This window comes from Amblyomma maculatum, chromosome 10 (assembly GCF_055883805.1).
Source record: "Amblyomma maculatum isolate TAMU_Amacu chromosome 10, ASM5588380v1, whole genome shotgun sequence".
Lineage (NCBI taxonomy): Eukaryota > Metazoa > Arthropoda > Arachnida > Ixodida > Ixodidae > Amblyomma > Amblyomma maculatum.
The window spans coordinates 177,202,852-177,219,946 of NC_139353.1; the positions used below are offsets into that span (position 1 = coordinate 177,202,852).

At 45.3% G+C, this 17,095-nt stretch overlaps 1 protein-coding gene and 1 long non-coding RNA gene across 2 annotated transcripts in view; one reads left to right on the forward strand and one right to left on the reverse strand.

The window, feature by feature from the left end:
• Positions 1–1,550: 1,550 nt before the first annotated feature.
• Positions 1,551–17,095, forward strand: part of LOC146178004 (uncharacterized) — a 38,088-nt gene continuing 22,543 nt past the window's right edge. The window contains exons 1-3 of the mRNA XM_084581665.1: positions 1,551–1,572; positions 4,830–4,942; positions 7,158–7,331. Coding sequence (XP_084437791.1) covers positions 1,551–1,572; positions 4,830–4,942; positions 7,158–7,331 — 309 coding nt within the window. The remainder of the gene's footprint in view (positions 1,573–4,829; positions 4,943–7,157; positions 7,332–17,095) is intronic.
• On the reverse strand, positions 12,161–15,861 carry LOC146178005 (uncharacterized). The gene is made up of 3 exons (XR_014701129.1): positions 15,123–15,861; positions 13,954–14,358; positions 12,161–13,250 (listed from the first exon to the last, which is right to left on the reverse strand). It is a non-coding gene; the product is annotated as an uncharacterized LOC146178005 (long non-coding RNA).

The following is a 17,095-nucleotide window of genomic DNA, read 5'->3' on the forward strand; positions in this document are numbered from 1 at the left end:
ATCGGCCATTATATTAGAAGTAATGCCGCAGTGCCCCGGAACACTCCGAAAACGCACTTCTTGTAAATGTAAGGGAAGGAAAAACATCACGGTTTATTTCAAAAGGTTTTTTAGCGCTGCTATGACTGACAGGCAGTCAGAGAGTAAAATTACGTGAGTAACTTTACAGGGAAATGTTTGAAGGGCCGAACGAAGTGCAAGCAATGCCGCTTTAAATATTGGCGTGTAATCAGGGATTCGTACAGAGAAACTCTTTTTGAGTGTCTGGGAATAAGTACCTATTACTGCTTTTTCATTCTGTTGTGAGGCATCTGTGAAAATAGCTACGTGCAGTGGATACTGCAATAGATAATCTTCCAGGTGGCCATTTATTACAGTAGTTGCCAACTGCTTTGCATTATATGGCAACGACTGGTCAAAGAACAGTGCAGAAGTAGCTTGAAAAGTGCCAACACGAAACGGCAACTTTGGACAGTAATGACTGAGTAAACACAAATTGTGGTTGCTTATACGGCGGCAAATGATTATCCAAAAACTGAGCTTGATGTGCAGTATAAATGGGAGAAGCCACTCCAGCCAGAGGCTCAAGAGTTCGTAAAAAGGTTAGCACAGTAAGAAGCTGAAAACGAGAGTTAAATCTCATACACGGGCCTCTAAATACAGGATTGCCTTGTAAACTGATTTTAGTAAACCCAGACATAGTCGTAAAGTGCGCCTCTCCAAAAGCAACAAAGGTCGTAGTTGTATCTATATCTATGTCTTCGCCTCGAGCCACTGGCTGCGTCGTCGTCTTCGCGCTGGTTGCAATATAATCTACCCGTGTGGTTCATGCATCGCCTCAAACAGTCGTTCGGAGACTTACATGAGGCAGAATATTACCAGCACGATCATCATCATCATCATCCTGACTATATCCACTGCATGGTTAAGACCTCTTCAATATTCCTCCAATTAACCCGGTCCTGTGCTAGCTGCACCCACTTGACCCCTGCGAACTTCTTAACCTCATCCACCCACCTAACTTTCTGCCGCCCTCTGCTGATACGATACGATACGATAGCCTGATATTTGGCCCACGAACAACATTGCTGTTGCAGCTGTTCGTTAGGAACACAACACGTACCCATGGAGGGGGGCGAATGAGGCGAGACAAATACAGTAAATAAATTGAATGCGAGCTGATGACTGTGCTTAGTGGCGGCTCCAAGACTTCATGAAGAGGAGGGCTGTCCACCCAGCACACCTTTCTGGAGCACCTGATTTCTTCCGCGAGATTATCGGTATTTCAAGCACAATTAGGAGGTATTAAAAACTATACACTAAATACAGAGACAAATATGTATCAATTAATATGGTAGAACTGAATAAAAACAAAAACTGAACGACAATTTTTAAAGCTTGAAAATTTTGAACCTAATTAAAAAGCATACCTGTCGTGTAGTTGGGCAGATATACACAAATTTGCGGCGTATTAGCAACCGTAACTCTGTAGGCTCAAGAGACGATGAGGAAGAAGACGATATTTGTCGGCCAGCTGCACCGGAGTCAAGATGAGGAACATTACCCAGCAAGGTATTTGACGCAGTATCTAATACGACGGCAGTGCTGTCACTGCTAACCAGTGTTACTCATCAGCATTATACCCCTGCGAGCATTTTTGGGCTCGCACACTGCTCAGCAGCGTATTACCTTATACGCAATAGAACAGAGGCAGTTACTGGAAGAATGAGCTGCTATAATCGCGGCTTTAACAATGGCATCAGGTTCAGTTCAGTTCAGTCGTCAGTTCAGTCGTGTCCGACTCTTCGTGAGCCTATGGACCACGTCACGCCACGCTTTCCGATCTCTCACTATCTTCCTAACATCACATAACTTGATCTGCAGCGCCTTGAGGATGCTATCTAACCATTGAGTTCGCTGCCTATCCCTTCTCCGATGACCTTCAACCTTTCCCTACATCAAATATTTCTCCAGCTACTCCTCTCTTCTAATCAGATGACCAAAGTAGCTGAGCTTTAACTTTAGAATTTGACCCTTCAATGAGCAGTAAGGGTTTATGGTCGACAATATCGACTTAGTTGATCTTCTGGCAGTCCAAGGAACTCTCAAGAGTCTTCGCCAACACCACAATTCAAACGCGTCAATTCGTCAGCGGTCAGCCTTTCTCACAGTCCAACTCTCGCATCCATACATCACAACTGGAAAGACCATAGCACGAGTTATACGGATCTTGGTTGGCAGACTAATGTCTCTGCTCTTTACTAGGCGGTCAAGGCTAACCATAGTTCTCTTTCCCAGAAGCAGGCGTCTCCTAATTTCATGGCTGCAGTCTCCTTCCGGGGTAATCTTGGAGCCCAAGAAGAGAAAATCTGTCACAGCTTCCACTTCTTGTCCCTTGATGCTCCAGGACTTTAAAGGGCAAGACGCCACGATCTTTGTCTTTTTAATGTTCAGTTTAAGCCCAAACTTCTCACTCTCGTCTTGTACGCGCATCAGAAGTCTCTTGAGTCCCACTTCACTTTCTGCCATTAAAGTGGTATCATCCGCATATCTAAGGTTGTTGATACGTTTTCCAGCAATCTTCACTCCAGCTGAAGACTCGTCCAGACCTGCCTTCCTCATGATGCACTCTGCATATAGGTTATATAGGCAGGGCGACAGTATGCAGCCTTGACTCACTCCTTTCTCAATCGGAAACCAATCAGTAAGACCATGCCCAGTTCTGACTGTGGCCTCTTGCCCTTCATACAGGTTCCTGAGGAGACAGATGAGGTGAATTGGAACTCCCATCTCTTGGAGAGCTTGCCATAATCTGCTGTGATCTACGCAGCCAAACGCTTTCGCATAATCAATAAAGCAGAAGTAGATGGGTTTCTGGAACTCTCTCGCTTTTTCCATGATCCAGCGAAGGTTGGCAATTTGGTCTCTAGTTCCTCTGCCCTTGCGAAACCCAGCTTGCACGTCCGGAAGCTCCCGATCCACATACTGCTGCAGACTACCTTGAAGGATTTTTAACATTACCTTGCTAGCATGCGAAATAAGCGCGATCGTGCGGCATCAGGTTACTTCCCCCATAAAACGTTGATTCTAATACCGGTTTTCATTGGGCGAACAGGAGCAAGAGCAACGAGCAGCCAGAGCAGCGCACGAGACCACTGGGGACGCGCGTTCTCGTCTCTACAACGAAACATTCACGCTGCTCGGAGAGCAGTGTACCGAGGCAGAGCGCGTGATGTCAGGCGTCATGTGATCGAACTTCCCCCGCGCTTGCGTTGCCCGTATCTGCCGGCCGAACGCCACCGCTGCTGTCTTCCGCCATTTTTCTCGACGGTCCTGCCCGCGGCCGGTCCCGAGGGAGAGAGCGCGCGCGCTCTCCTTCGAGACCGGCCGTGCCAGAAGTGACATCAAAAAGGTCACGTGACTTTCTCCGTTTTCCCCATTCCATGGCTCTCCCTGTACTCCGCCGCTGGCGACGGAGCACCGAGGACTGCTCTCGGCTGCTCCCGAGACGCCAAACGCGCACCTTATCTGCCAATAGAACACAACGCTACTGCTCCTGTTTGATCACTGGTAGACGCTGAAACTCGCGAGAGCACTTTTAGTGCAGCTAAAAGTGCTCTTGTTCGCCCAATGAAAACCGGTATAAGCTGTTCACAGTCAATCCTTAAAAAATCAATATTTCACAGGTATTGATAACGTTCTTAATCATTGCCAGTTGCTCAGCCTCTACCCCCTTGACACGGTACTGATCCTCGGCTATTCTCGACTAGAATTTTGCGCATCCATATATAGCCCGCATCAAGTAAGCCTCATATAGCGACTCATAGAAGATACACGATCACCCTGTGTTCTTGGCTTGGCCAGCAGCGCGTTCTCTAGCCAAGCTACGCTTCTAGGCTCAAGCAACTAGGGTGGTGGTAGTGGCCTGCCGTGGGTAAAAAAATGGTAAAGGGTAAGGACAAAGTAAAAAAAAGACAAACTTACAAAAAGATAGGCGACAAAGTGCGCCGGCAAGGACACCGTATACGGTCCATGTAGATTAATATTTCTTTTTGACAGCACCTATTGTCCGCCTCCGCCGGCAAGAATATGAGGAAACAGGCAAGAAAAGCTTATGTGCGAAAATTACGCTATTTTTGGAGAGGACTGAATAATCTTTCCTGTCTGAAATAATTAATTTTGTACGGTTTTAATATGTTGGGCTAATAAGTTCATACGGAGGACAAGCGGCTTTATGTATGCGCCTGAAAACCACCAGTTTCATTTTCCCGCAACGAGCTGGCGAATCTTAAGTCCTGATTCCTAAAGCCTGGTGCCTAAAGTTTTAGTACTGCTTCCCCTTTACTCTGCTGTGCGCATCTGTCGTGTGTATTTACGATCTCAAGCAATAACTGCAATCATTTGATGGTCAGCCCTCGCGTGTGCCCGCTCTTCCTTCCTTCTGTTTTCTTTTAAGATATTGCGGTTTATTTTCTGAAAATTTATCAAAGCTGTGAGATGGTTTTAGGCTTCTAGAATTCCACGGAAGGTGTCTAAGGTAGAACATGTCTTAATTTCTTCTGTACAACTGGATCTGCTTGCAAGAGAAGTTACTTAATGTTGGCGATGCCGTCTTTTTTTTGTAAGAAAACCTCGGTGACATTGTCCATTACGCGATTCCCTTGTGATGTTTAGTCAAGTACTGCAACATCACTCTCCACGCAGTGACGTCAAAAAACGTGCAAACAACGCGAAGAGCTTTTTGTATCGCCAGACAATCGCTGAAAATTGAGCAAGAAAGGTGCGAGTATTGGCGGCTTTGTATTTATGTATACATTTCTTTCCTTTAGTGCAATACTGGATACTGCCTCCGACGATGGGCATCCGAAGGCGGCCCGTTTTCAGCATTGGCTTGCACGGCTATGGACACAGGCCCCACGGACTCTTGGATCTCCTTGAGCTAGTAAGCGCTATTGCCACATACAGGTGCGTCTGGGCAGCAAACTATGTATTGAACATTTGTTGGAGCAGTAAGTCATCGCATTTCGCTTCGTTCGGGGAAGACCCCCTTGTGGGCCACTGAAACGAAAAGAAATTAGCTTAAATATTCTGCAAAAGAAGACGCACGTGTCAACAATGGATTTTGTCCTGCTTAGCTCTTTTCTAAGCCATTGTCTTTGTCCTGAAGCCAAGGATAATGCTGTAATTTGTAAATGATCCGGCGTTCGGGCAAAGTATGATAAGCGGCAAAATATAGTAAGCTTGGTTTTTCTTCGCGGCAGTACAAGCGGCTCTACCACTCTTCTGGCAGGATATTATAGTTCATTTTTTGGCTGTTATAGGAGGTTGTGGATCGTTCCTAATGTTCTCACTCAGGCTTGTCACATGACCAGCACGTGTCCTAAATTCCTGCGAACTTAGCCTTTTCGCGTAGCCTTTTGCAAAGTACGGCGCCTTATTCTTTTCGCATGCCTTATAAATGTAATTTTCAAGGTTCTCCAAGGAATTGATGTTAACTTTCTACTTGGCCCTCCCCACATCTATTTTGTAAATAAAAATCCACTTAGAGGTGATGTTAGACTTCAAGAAGTATCATTCTCAGGAAAGAGTAGTCGCAGAGGTCAGCATTTAGGAGCGTGCACTGCGAGCTGCACATCTTTGGGTGAATACGAAAGGTGGCTGCAGATACTGCAAAAATCAGCAACGAGAAAATGTGCGCCCAGGGCTTATGGTGAATGAATTTCCAGGAGGCTCAAAGGCTAAGTTCGTATAAAGTCCTATGTCCTGCAGGTTGTAAAGCAGTAGGTTCAAAGCACTGCGCAGTTACTCTGAGCCGGCTGAGATACCTGAAAGACGTTTTTAATGCGTAAGCATTGTATGGCCATGGAGGCGGGCTTCGTACGGGCGTGACTTGGTCGGAGCTGTAAAAGAGGAACTAGTTGGTATATCGGAAAACGAGTGACATCAGCAGATAAAGCGCCAAGAGAAGGTGTGCAAGTGACAAATGGTTGGTGTGCGTTAAGTAGGCAAACAATAAGTGTCGCCTAATTGGTTTAACGGAAAGGAAAGGTTCAGAATCTGTCACTCGCAGAATCCCGCTGACACATCTCGCGCACAACACAGGAACGCTCAGGTTTACGCATTTCTTCAATGCAGGGTCTGCAGTGATCACGGAAAACTTTGTTGTCAGCTGCAGCGTTTCTAATGGTCTTCGCGTTTAACTCATCAGTATAACCAGTACGTTGGTGCATCATTTTCTGCATAGTTCGCGCTGCGCTACTATTGCCTCAGTTCCAAATGACAGTCTGCAGCAAGTGGTGTCGACAGCAGTTAGCTGACGGCATTAATACGGGAGACGATGCTAAAGATTTCTGGTATCTGGAATTTTTTTGACTAAAGTTAAAACTTTAACTTCAGTTTATTTACTTATTTCCTATAGTCTCAATCGCCTAGGTATTATAGAGGGCAGTAGGGTTACATAAATAATAACTTAACAAACAGCGGCAGATTCAGAAAACAAAAACACAATACAAATTTTTCGGAAAGTTAACCATAGAACGCCATATAAACATTATCAAACCTGTTGATACCATAATGAAAGCAGCGCAAAATTTTGAGCCATTAATTAGGACACCATGTAAGTACGACCAAACTTGGTCATGAAAAAAAAAAGAATAAACGAGTTACTTGTAAAGAAAACTAAATCAGATCACGAAGCAAAAATGCAGTGACTGGCGAAAAAGATCGAAATCTGTTATTTACACAGTCTCTGTGGGAAGGTGGTTCCAGTCATTTGATGTACGTGGCATAAACGAATAATAAAACGTTTTTGTGTGGGAATTACTAACGTGCACTTTGTGCTGGTGATCAACTCTTGAAAAACGATACTTTGGCGCTGATATGAAGTTGCTGTAACGTAGTTATGAAGATAAACCTTGGGAAAGAGACAAAGGCGAAACAATGTCAGGCTGAACCGACCTTAGGAATGCGTAACTTTGAGCCTGTGACGCGCAAAACATGCCACATTTTTCTGAACTGAAGAAAGGAAGCACAGCTTTCCGTAGGCATGGGACACTGTCCACGCGGCCACATAGTGCATGCAGTACGCCCTTGTGGGCGACTGATGCTGTTGTGTTTGCCCGCACCTAATTTTAGTTCGTCCGAACTCGCGTTTGCAGGTGGGTGGCACGATACTGTGCCTAAGGACGACCCCTTGGCGCTGTCCGGCGGCGAGCCACGCCATGCTGCTCCTGTCGACGTCGGCGTTCGCCTTCACCTTGGGCGCCTTCCTTATGGTGGTCTCCAGCCTGCTGAGCGCCACCTGCGCTTACCACCTGCCGCGAACCTTCTACGTACGTCACCATACATGCACGTGTTTCACCAGGCAGCACACCTTTGCAGCCACTGCGTCGCCATATTGCTCGCTGTATCTATTGCCATCACTAGATATGGCAATTTGCACCGTGCTGACGCCACGCGCACACCGAAGCCCAACCAGAAATAAAGCAAGACACAGGTTTAAAAAGTCAATGTGAACTTAAGAAATTGGCGGAACCCTTGTTAACGACACAGACGTGCCGTTCGAGCAGTAAGATTGCTGTACCTCTGAGGTGTGTCGAAGTGAAAGGACACGAAATTAAAGCACAAGAGCATTGCCATCTGGTCGACAAAAGCATTTGTTGGGCGAGTTGGTGTTTTTGATGATCCATAACTGCAGCGTAAACGACAGGACAGAGCCGAAGGAGGGACACCACACAGCGCTGTGTGGTGTCCCTCCTTCGGCTCTGTCCTGTCGTTTGCGCTGTAGATGGATCATCTGGTCGAGTGTGCAAAACATTAGTAACACAAACAAAGACGAAGGGAGCAGGACGAAGCAGGCTGGTTTTAAATGCCCTGTAATTTCGATGACATCCTGGTGGAGCATACCTCAGTTTGATATCAGTGAACTGAATCGATTCTAAAAAAGAACCCTGGAGAAATCGGGCCTAGCCAGGATTAATTACCAGGTAGCACTGATTCAGTGCGGCCTTTTATCAACATAGACGGAGGACTGAGCGGCGAGGTTGCGCGATAATTCTGCAAATGAAGGGTTAGGTGTAATGAACTGCACATAATTAAAGCTTTTTTTATACGCAATGGCGATTCCCGTGTGATCATAACGACGGCATTGGCGCGAATGATAAATTGTTCGAAAGAACGGCAATAGTTAAAATTGGGTAATGGACAATTTATTTTCGCACAAAGTTGCAATTAGAGAATTTAACGGGCCTTCCAGAATTTTATATCAATTAGGAGATGCGCAGAAATGTATCTGCTGTTGCGGGAATGGAGGGATGAATAATGTCGTCCGTCCAGCCGAATCGAAGGGCTCGGCCGGATGCAAAGCGAGAGCGTCCAGCTCTCAGGTTCCTGTTGGATCGGAAGCGTCGCGTCCCCCATCGAGCCTGGAAAACAAAGAAAGGAGTGACATTCTTTTGCTTTGAGCTATGTCACACCGTAGGCGGGACTGCGCGTTATCCGCCGCCTTCGTGCGTCATGTATATGCGTTTAGACAGGCGTCATTCTGAGGCTTCTGCAGTAACAATGGGAAATTAAAAATTTCCGTATGTATAGTTATGATTTGCTTGTATGTTTTCTAGCCACTGTAGCATGGTTTCAAGTGAAGGCCTAGCAGCTACAATAGGAAAATTGATTAGCTAATTTAAGCTTTTTACGCTAGTATTAAACCACTCTCCCAAGTTTCATGTCATCTGCCAGTACCGTCTTCGTTATGATACAAGTTTGTTATTTTATCTCAAAACCCTACTTTTTAAAATGACATGTTCCCCGTGGTTATCTGACATGCAGTATTGATGTAAATGTGAAGAAACGCCACCTCGATACAGTCTTGTATAGCGGTGGGTTTTAGAGCTCAGCTCTTACGTACCCATTCCTGGGCCCGCTTGCACGATAAAGTCCGCGCTAAGTCGAGACTTAAACAGTGTCTTTAGTAAGACCAGACTTTTTCAAGACCGAAGTTATTCAGGGCTGTCTTAACATACCCATAGAGGCAGTGGATACCTAGTTTGAGGACAGCGGGTACCTATACATGGGAAATCTTGGCCCCTGCTTAGGGAACGCGCCGTGTCACGGCGTGGTGAGGGTGAAAAACTTTATTGAAGAAAAAAAAAAGAAAGAGTGCAGGTCAAGGGTCCTTTGCATGAGTGGAATGCCTAGTATGGGAGGCCACTGGACAAAGCTATCACCATTGCCCGTTGGCCAGGGCCAGTTGGGACTCTAGCGATGAGCAGCTAAGCAAGGCCGCCTCCAAAGTCGATTTTTTCTGCATGTCTAATCTCTTAGGGGGCATGATGCGAGCGCACGTTAAAGCGTGCTGCAGTCGTTGCTGTCTAAAACAGAGCTCAACTTCGCATGCATATGACGCGACGTTCACGTCTTAAGGAGCAGAAGCCGTAGCCGTCGTGCGTGCTTCATTTGCAATCAGAATGATATTCATTCTAGCAATGACAATTAAAATGTTAAGCCGCTAGTTTTTCTCAAGCATTTGCCTCATTTTGATTAATTACCACGTCTTTGCTTGGGTATTTTTTTTTTCCTCTCATAAAATGCCTACAGGAACGCGCCACGCCCTTCCACAACACGTTTTCGGGATGACTTCAAAAAGCCTCCTAGAGCAGCGGTTATATGCATTTGGGTAAGCAGTGTAAGTACGTGCGCGTACTGGTGCTGGTGTGTGAGGTGAGGTGGGGGGGGAGGGGGGGGGGGGGGCAGACAGGCCGCAGATATCAAACTTGTACGTAGCAGCGCTTTTAGGGAGCTTTAATTAACTGCAGTCCTCAAAAGCAAGTATTGTGCTGACGTCAGTGCCGGTTGAATTGCTACTGAGGCATATTATAGGAATCGACCAGTTACATTTAGACGCTGTCCTAACAGCTATCAAAAGCTGAGAGTTGTCTCCCACAATTTTAGAGCACTCTACGCACTGCAGCTACAATTGAGGTTATGTGCGCCGCAAATGTGACCTAAAATCAGGTTGTGACAAAAGATGCCGTATTGGAAGGCTCACCGAATTTCGACCTCTCTAAAGGTCGCTCATTCACGGATCGTGCGTTTTATCTCGACACAAGATTCACCATTCATGCATTTTATCTTGACGCGAAACTCGAGTCGCTCATTCACCAATATCAATCCAATATTAAATATTATTCCGTTTTTAGAAAACGCCTCACTAGGTGCCACGCTCACACATTCCAATTTTTGGAGCCGTCACCACATCCTTTCTTCGACACGGTTTCCTTACCCACTGCTGGCACAGGCTCGTCGCTCGGAACATTGCCTGTAAACCTATTTACCAGCGGTATACAAAACGGACCGCAATAGCACTAAAAGAATAACTTGCGCTTAGCAGCGGCACAGGTTGGAACACATGCCTGCAACACCCCTGAATAGAAAACGGGGACGTATTGACGAACTTCAAGATATGCGGTTTTCGTTTTAGAGCGGCTTCGCGAAAAAATCTATACGATTGAAATATGCTTGTTAATCTATCCGTCTTCCGAAAAGTTGATTTGAATTTGTGACTAGTGTAAAAACACCAAATATACCGTTAATTTCTCAATCACCTTACTTTGAAAGCTTCCACGCTTCACCGTGATCGCGTGGACCATACAGTGAAGTATTCTCAAAACGCGACGGGGCCGTTTCGTAAAGAGGGCCATTGCGACGGTGTGCCCAATAAAGCGCTTTACGAAAACCGATAATAACGTCGTTCTCAATACGCTTTCATTTAAAAAGCAGACAAAATCGCGCAAGTGCACGTCAGGTACAAATGGTTTCTGTCAATTTATTCAGGCCCCTTAAATAAATAATGCTTTCTTATAAAGCGCAGATTTTTCTGGATCCTTAAAGGCTGATATAGGTGTATGGAAGTTTACTGCATTCTGCCACGATATGACAGCTCCCACTAGTTTTATGCAGGGCCTTATTGAAAAAAAATTGTATGTCCAAAGCTGTGTAACATTTGTAATGTACTTTTAGTTTCGGTGTATGCCTATGCACAATATCAGTCATGTGCAAATGTTAGGCAAAAATGACAAAATTTTATTTTTATTAATTTTTATTATTTTTGCACTAGTTTGTAGAATATTTATTCTAATGCATTCTTCCCCACAAATGTACTCGATTTGTATATAAAAATGTCAGTACTCCACACCCCAATTTCTGAAACACAAATGAACACAAATATGTTACAGTATTGTTGACAAATACAGCTGTTCATATGACTACAGCAGTTGCCACCATGACAGTAATGTGGTATACTTGTGCAACCACAGCATTTGCTCTCACCGTTTTTTCCTGCAGATGAACAAAAACGACCAGGTACTTTTCTTCCAGTCATATAATTTTCGCCTGTTCTGGGTGTTGGATGTGCACAGGTTACGAATGGTATTGCAACCATATACAGATATGCAAGATCAGTAGCCCTTGAGGTGATTTAATGCAAGCATGTGACCAGCACCAGCACGACATTGAGCAAAATCATTTGCATATACTGTTCTCGCAGCATACAATTGAGGAAATGGTGGCCCACATTGGCAAGAAATATTATCATACAAGCAAAACAACATATACTTGAGAAAAGTACAAAATGACAGTTGTAGATGCCTTACACACACCAGACATGCTGATATTTGTTCTGCAGGTCACGCTACATAGTGAGCAGCAGAGAATAAATAACAAACAACAGTTTGTAATGGTTACAGGTATTGGTCTCAAAGGGTGGAATTAATACTTTTGAAGCACTTGCAAGAGTATAATGCAGAAAAGCTTAGTTGACATAAAAACTTGACACAACAAAACATGCACATGATTTGAATCATGGTGGGTGAGGAGTGCTACAAAAGGCTATAAACATTCTAATACAAGGTTAACCAAAATGTTGTTGAATATTGTACCTGCAAATAATAAGACAGTTTTCTGTGGCCCTATATATACTCTTCAGTTGTCGCAACTGTAATTGCAATGTAAGCACTGCCAATAATAAAGGTGTGATCACTGAAAGTTGATGGCAAAATTACTCGTTACACTTTGAGCAGGTAGTTTGCATTTTATTTTTATGCCACATGGCTCGTCCGAGCATTGCTGCCATGGATGCCATACGAGACAATTTATACAAAATCTGGGGCTGTGAGCACCGACCACAATATGGTAGCCCGCGCTTCTACTTTTGCATACATTCACCAAGTCTCCCAGAGTTTACCATTGCACTCTGATGCCATGCAAGTATTTGACAAAATGGCAATCTTTGAGTGATGGAAAAACATATTGCATGTTTAACAATTTACTGCACAGACTGTAACAAAATATATATTGTAGGTATTAAAATAAAAAATTCACAGCTTAAAAACATATCTGTAATCTGTTAAGTACCATACTTTACCACACTGAACCTACTCTTGGTGTAACCGATGTTAAGGTTATGCTTGGTTTCATTTATTGGGCTTAACATCCCACAGTGACTCAAGCTATGAGAGATGCAGTAGTGGAGAGGTAGGAAAATTTCGACCACCTCGGATCTTTTAACAATCACTGACATTGCACAGCAGACGGGCGCCTATGTTTTTGTCTCCATCGAAATGTGGCCACCATGGCCAGGATTCAATCCTTCATCTTCGGGTGCAGTAGTTGAGCACCCTAACCACTGTAACTCCACTGCAGGTAGACATTAAGCTAGTGCTCAAATATAATCTCCTGTTTACATGTCTCGAATTGGACGTTACAACCAAAATGAAGTAAAAAGATGTTTATGCTCCATCTGTTATGCTCTATATGTACTGCAATGCTAAACAGCTCAACAGCAAATACTTCAATGCACACTCTTGCGTAGGCTTCAGGATGTCAATACAAGACTGACGTAGCACATAGTGAAATAAGCACATTTGCATAGTTATCCGGTCATGAGAAGTCACCCAGTGAAAACATTAATCTCAGTGACTAGCACAGGCATAATTCATTTCACATAACTGTACTTAAAGCAGGAGAAATCTTGCTGCACCATGCCTTCGCGCAGAATAAATCTATAACCACAGTGAGGATAAGCATGTACAGACACTTCATCTTGCACTTCCATTTGCTTGCCTATGCTGCACGCATACTCCTGGGACACGTTGTGGAGTTAGCACCTCGTCATGATGCTGGTCCACACATGGTCCAGTGACATGTGCTGCTGATCATGGAGGGAATGGAAGCAGCGTTTCAGCTGCCCTATTGTCCTACAAAAAAACAAAAAAAAAAAAATCATCGTGAGTGGGCTATGCAATGCCACTATAAAGTTGGTGACGCGCGTAACGCAAGTTGCTGCAGTCAAAGTGAATGCATATGCAGAATAATAAAAATTTTCTCTCCATCATGATGCATTTCAAATAACGCCACATCTGCTCTGAGTAACCTGTGGTTTATGGAACTGACAGCTTCGTAATATGCTGTACATGGAATGTATGTTTTGAGCATTTGTTCTTCCAGGCTATCACACAACCTGTAAACGTGTCCGGTGAAATGTAATGCAGTAAATACCCTTGCATCATTAATGAATGCAAATATTTCGATACCTTCATTTAAGGAAATATATATCATGCTCAAATGACAAAATAATGCTATGATTTTTGAACAAATCTAATTGCTAAGTAATATTGATATGTGTCATTCAACAAATATAACTCGACTGACACCCAACCATAATTTGTTTGTTTGCTGAAAAGCTCCCCCCCCCCCCACAGGCTTGGCCAAAGTTATTTGACTGCAGTGTTATTTAACTAGTAAACAATTGCGACATCAAAGTTAATTTCTTTTAGCATACATTGTTCGCTCAACAACACTTGCAACTGTACCAAGCTGTTCGAACAACACGGACATCCACAACCGGTCAGTGCCCGGGATATCATGCAATCCAATATTTAGAATGTGCTGCGCACCTACCTTTCAATCACTGCTCTGGTGGTGCCGTGAGCTGCACTGTATCGCTTTTTGCCGCACATGTCCGCATTCTGGAGCCAAAGTCTGCATGGATAGCCACTGCAGCAGGATGCCGGTGTAAGTGCCCGGTTTGAAGAGCTGAGCGAGGGCGCTGTGTGTGAGCACTCGTGCGTCATATGTGCCACCGGGCCACTTTGCGACCACATCGAGGATCTGGCACTTGCTGTCCACTGCAAGCTGCACGAAGATGGAGTGGTAGAAATGCCTATTTATATGTACGCTCCCTCGTACAGCTCATGGGCCTGGATCTTGACATGAGTGGCATCGATGGTGCCCACGATGCCAGGGAAACATCCAGCAGCACAGAAGTCGCTCATGCAGCCCGGCAGCTCATCCTGGGATGGCCAGCTGTAAAGCAGGAAACCTGTATCACTTCTGGTGCGCATATTCATCAGTTACAGTTGCAGGTAATCATGTGGCGGCACAAAACCGAGATTGAATTCCATGCTGATGCTATTGCGTAGCAAGACTTGTCGTCCCTTACTCCATCGGTGACGTGCCGATGAGGCTCTGAAGAGGATGCAGTGCAGAGCACATGCCCTAAGTGTCCAAGGCCAGCTGCCTAGATGGATCTTCGCCACATTTTATGGACATGCCCAGGAATGCAGCCGTCAAGAATAAGACGACTACAAGAAGTTGGATCGGCTGTCGGCTACACAGGAGGAACATTTACACTTGTGGCTAATGGATAAATTAAGAGCCGGAGCTTGCTCCGATTCCTTGAATAAAATAGACTGCATGATTCCCTTTAAGTTAAAAGACAGCCTCATTCTATGCCACATGGCAAGCCTTAAAAAAAAAAAAAAACAGAAAAAAAAAAAAAAGCTTGTCGTAGACCCTGCATGATGCAAACCCCGTCAAGGTGCGCAATCGGTACCGTTGTGCTCGATCAAGGCAATAAACGCTTAACCGTAATAGGTGAAAAAAATAAACGTTTCTGAAAATATTGCTTCGCTGTTGCTAACGTCCGCTATGGGCCCTGTATATCACAACAACCGCTAAATAAAGGTACACGATTTAAGCACTTTCTTCTATTTCTTCCTGCCTTGACTCTACTGGTCAAGAAACATCACAATAGGCAAAATGGGTGAAATGACAACGGCTGCTCTTACCGTGTCCAGGCTGCGGCGTTCCGTTTCAGTGCGACAACGACTCTTCTTACTGCCCGGCTTGCGTCGACTCGTCCGCGCCGACCGGTTCACTAGCCTTTATGAGAAAACCGCCGGTAGCAAAAACTTCAACGCCAGAAGCACCAGGCAGTATGAAGTTACCGCATGACTGCGATGAGTCGGGCTCGGTTAACGGATGCTGACCCTGCCGAAGCGAGATCGCAGCTGCAGCTCAAACTTGCAGGGATATTTCCTGTCCCTGAAAGCACTTTCACGACACAAGTGGAGATCTGCAACGGGCAGCACGCGATACTGACGCTCCGCAGGCATTCGACGAACGAGAAAACGTGAGCGAACGCACACCACGCCGATCAACACACAACGAGTGACCATCTATTTAGTTTTACGGCCTCCCAAAACATGACGACGGGATTTAGTGCAGTTTCAGTTATTTTGTAAAGCTGCCGAGAAGCGGCGCGCACATCCTTATTTGACAAAACAACGCAAGAAAGGCAAGGGTTAAAACAAAAACAAAAACGCGCATATGAGCGTCAAGCCAAGCGCTACTTCTAAGGCGTTGCCACCTCTCGGTGAAATATTGCGGCAAACGTCGTGACTGTCCAGCTCGTTCATAGGCTTTGTGCAGGCATCAAGTCTATCTCGGTTGGCTCTGTATGTCCCTATGGCCAGCGTTCTTAGCTTAGATTTCCCTACGGCTTAAGTCGCTTGCACAAAACTTTCAGTGCGCGGTTAAGACGGAGCTTAAAGACAGCGTTCAGGCAGTCTTAACTGCGAACTTTATTAAGATTCAAAATGGCTGCAGTGCGGCTGCTACGGCTGGATACACATGATAGACCCCTTCGAGCGTGGAAAACGTGCAACTAAGTTTTTCTGTACCCCTTCGTGTTGATGCAGAGGTGACGCGCGTCCTCTCGGAGTTGTTTAGTGACTGGGAACTTGTGTCGACGTTCTTCCGTTGCTCTTTGGACTGCCATGCGAGTCGCGCTGGCTTCGTCGGCTTGAGGTGAGCTTGAACATTTTCGCCATTCTTTTGCGCGGGTGCTTTGCTATGATACGTCTCTCCTGTATTAAACGGTGAATGCAGTAAAAAAAAAATAATAGTACGCGAAACGTAGTGATGCTCTTGATCACCGTTTTGTTTGTGCTATGATACCGGGCGATGCAGAATAATTGATGGTGCGTTTCCGAACCCATTTCTTGGTTACCGTATTTGTCGTCGTAGTTGTTGCGACGCACATATTTCTTTTTTTTTCGTTTTCCCTGTTGTGTGTACTGGCACCGTATATCCCACGGGGGCCTTTAGTGGTGTGACTATACGGCTAAATGCGGCACGAGCTGCCGGTTTCAAACCTCGCATGAGTCTCGCTTGCTAATCGCCTCTTTCTTTCCGCTCAGTGTGTAAAATGGGGCGTGCAGCTCAAACATGCGTTCGTACCGCTACATGTAGGTTCCAAATCAAGAGCAATTGAAACATGTGTCACAAGTGAAACACGTACGTCTTGTTTCTAGCCGTCATTCTCCGGAGGATGGGCCTGGCGTGAATACATCAAAGCTTTGGGAGGCTTCCAACGTGTCGTGGGCGCCATCCATTGCACTCTCTTCAAGATCCTAGTGCTGGGCTGCATCTGAGAGCGTGCACAAACCAACTGATCGTCTTCGCATTAGTGCTTCAGTGATTTTGCGCTGTTCAAACAGCGCTTGTTCTGCCATCTCAGGTAGCAGCTCGCAAGTAGCTCGTTGATGGTTGGATGTTTATACGTCCCCGCTGCTTTTGGTGTCAACGCTGCGTGCTTATTGTGTGGAGCCCTTCACAGCGTCACCAGAAGTGAGACCAGCTGCAGATCGTTTTGATTGCTCATGTGTGCTTGGTGTCAGCACTATGTGTTCAGTGTGTGCAACTTGGATGTTCACAGTGCCGCTAGAGAAGTGAGACCCGTTGCACCTGTGCTGTTGGT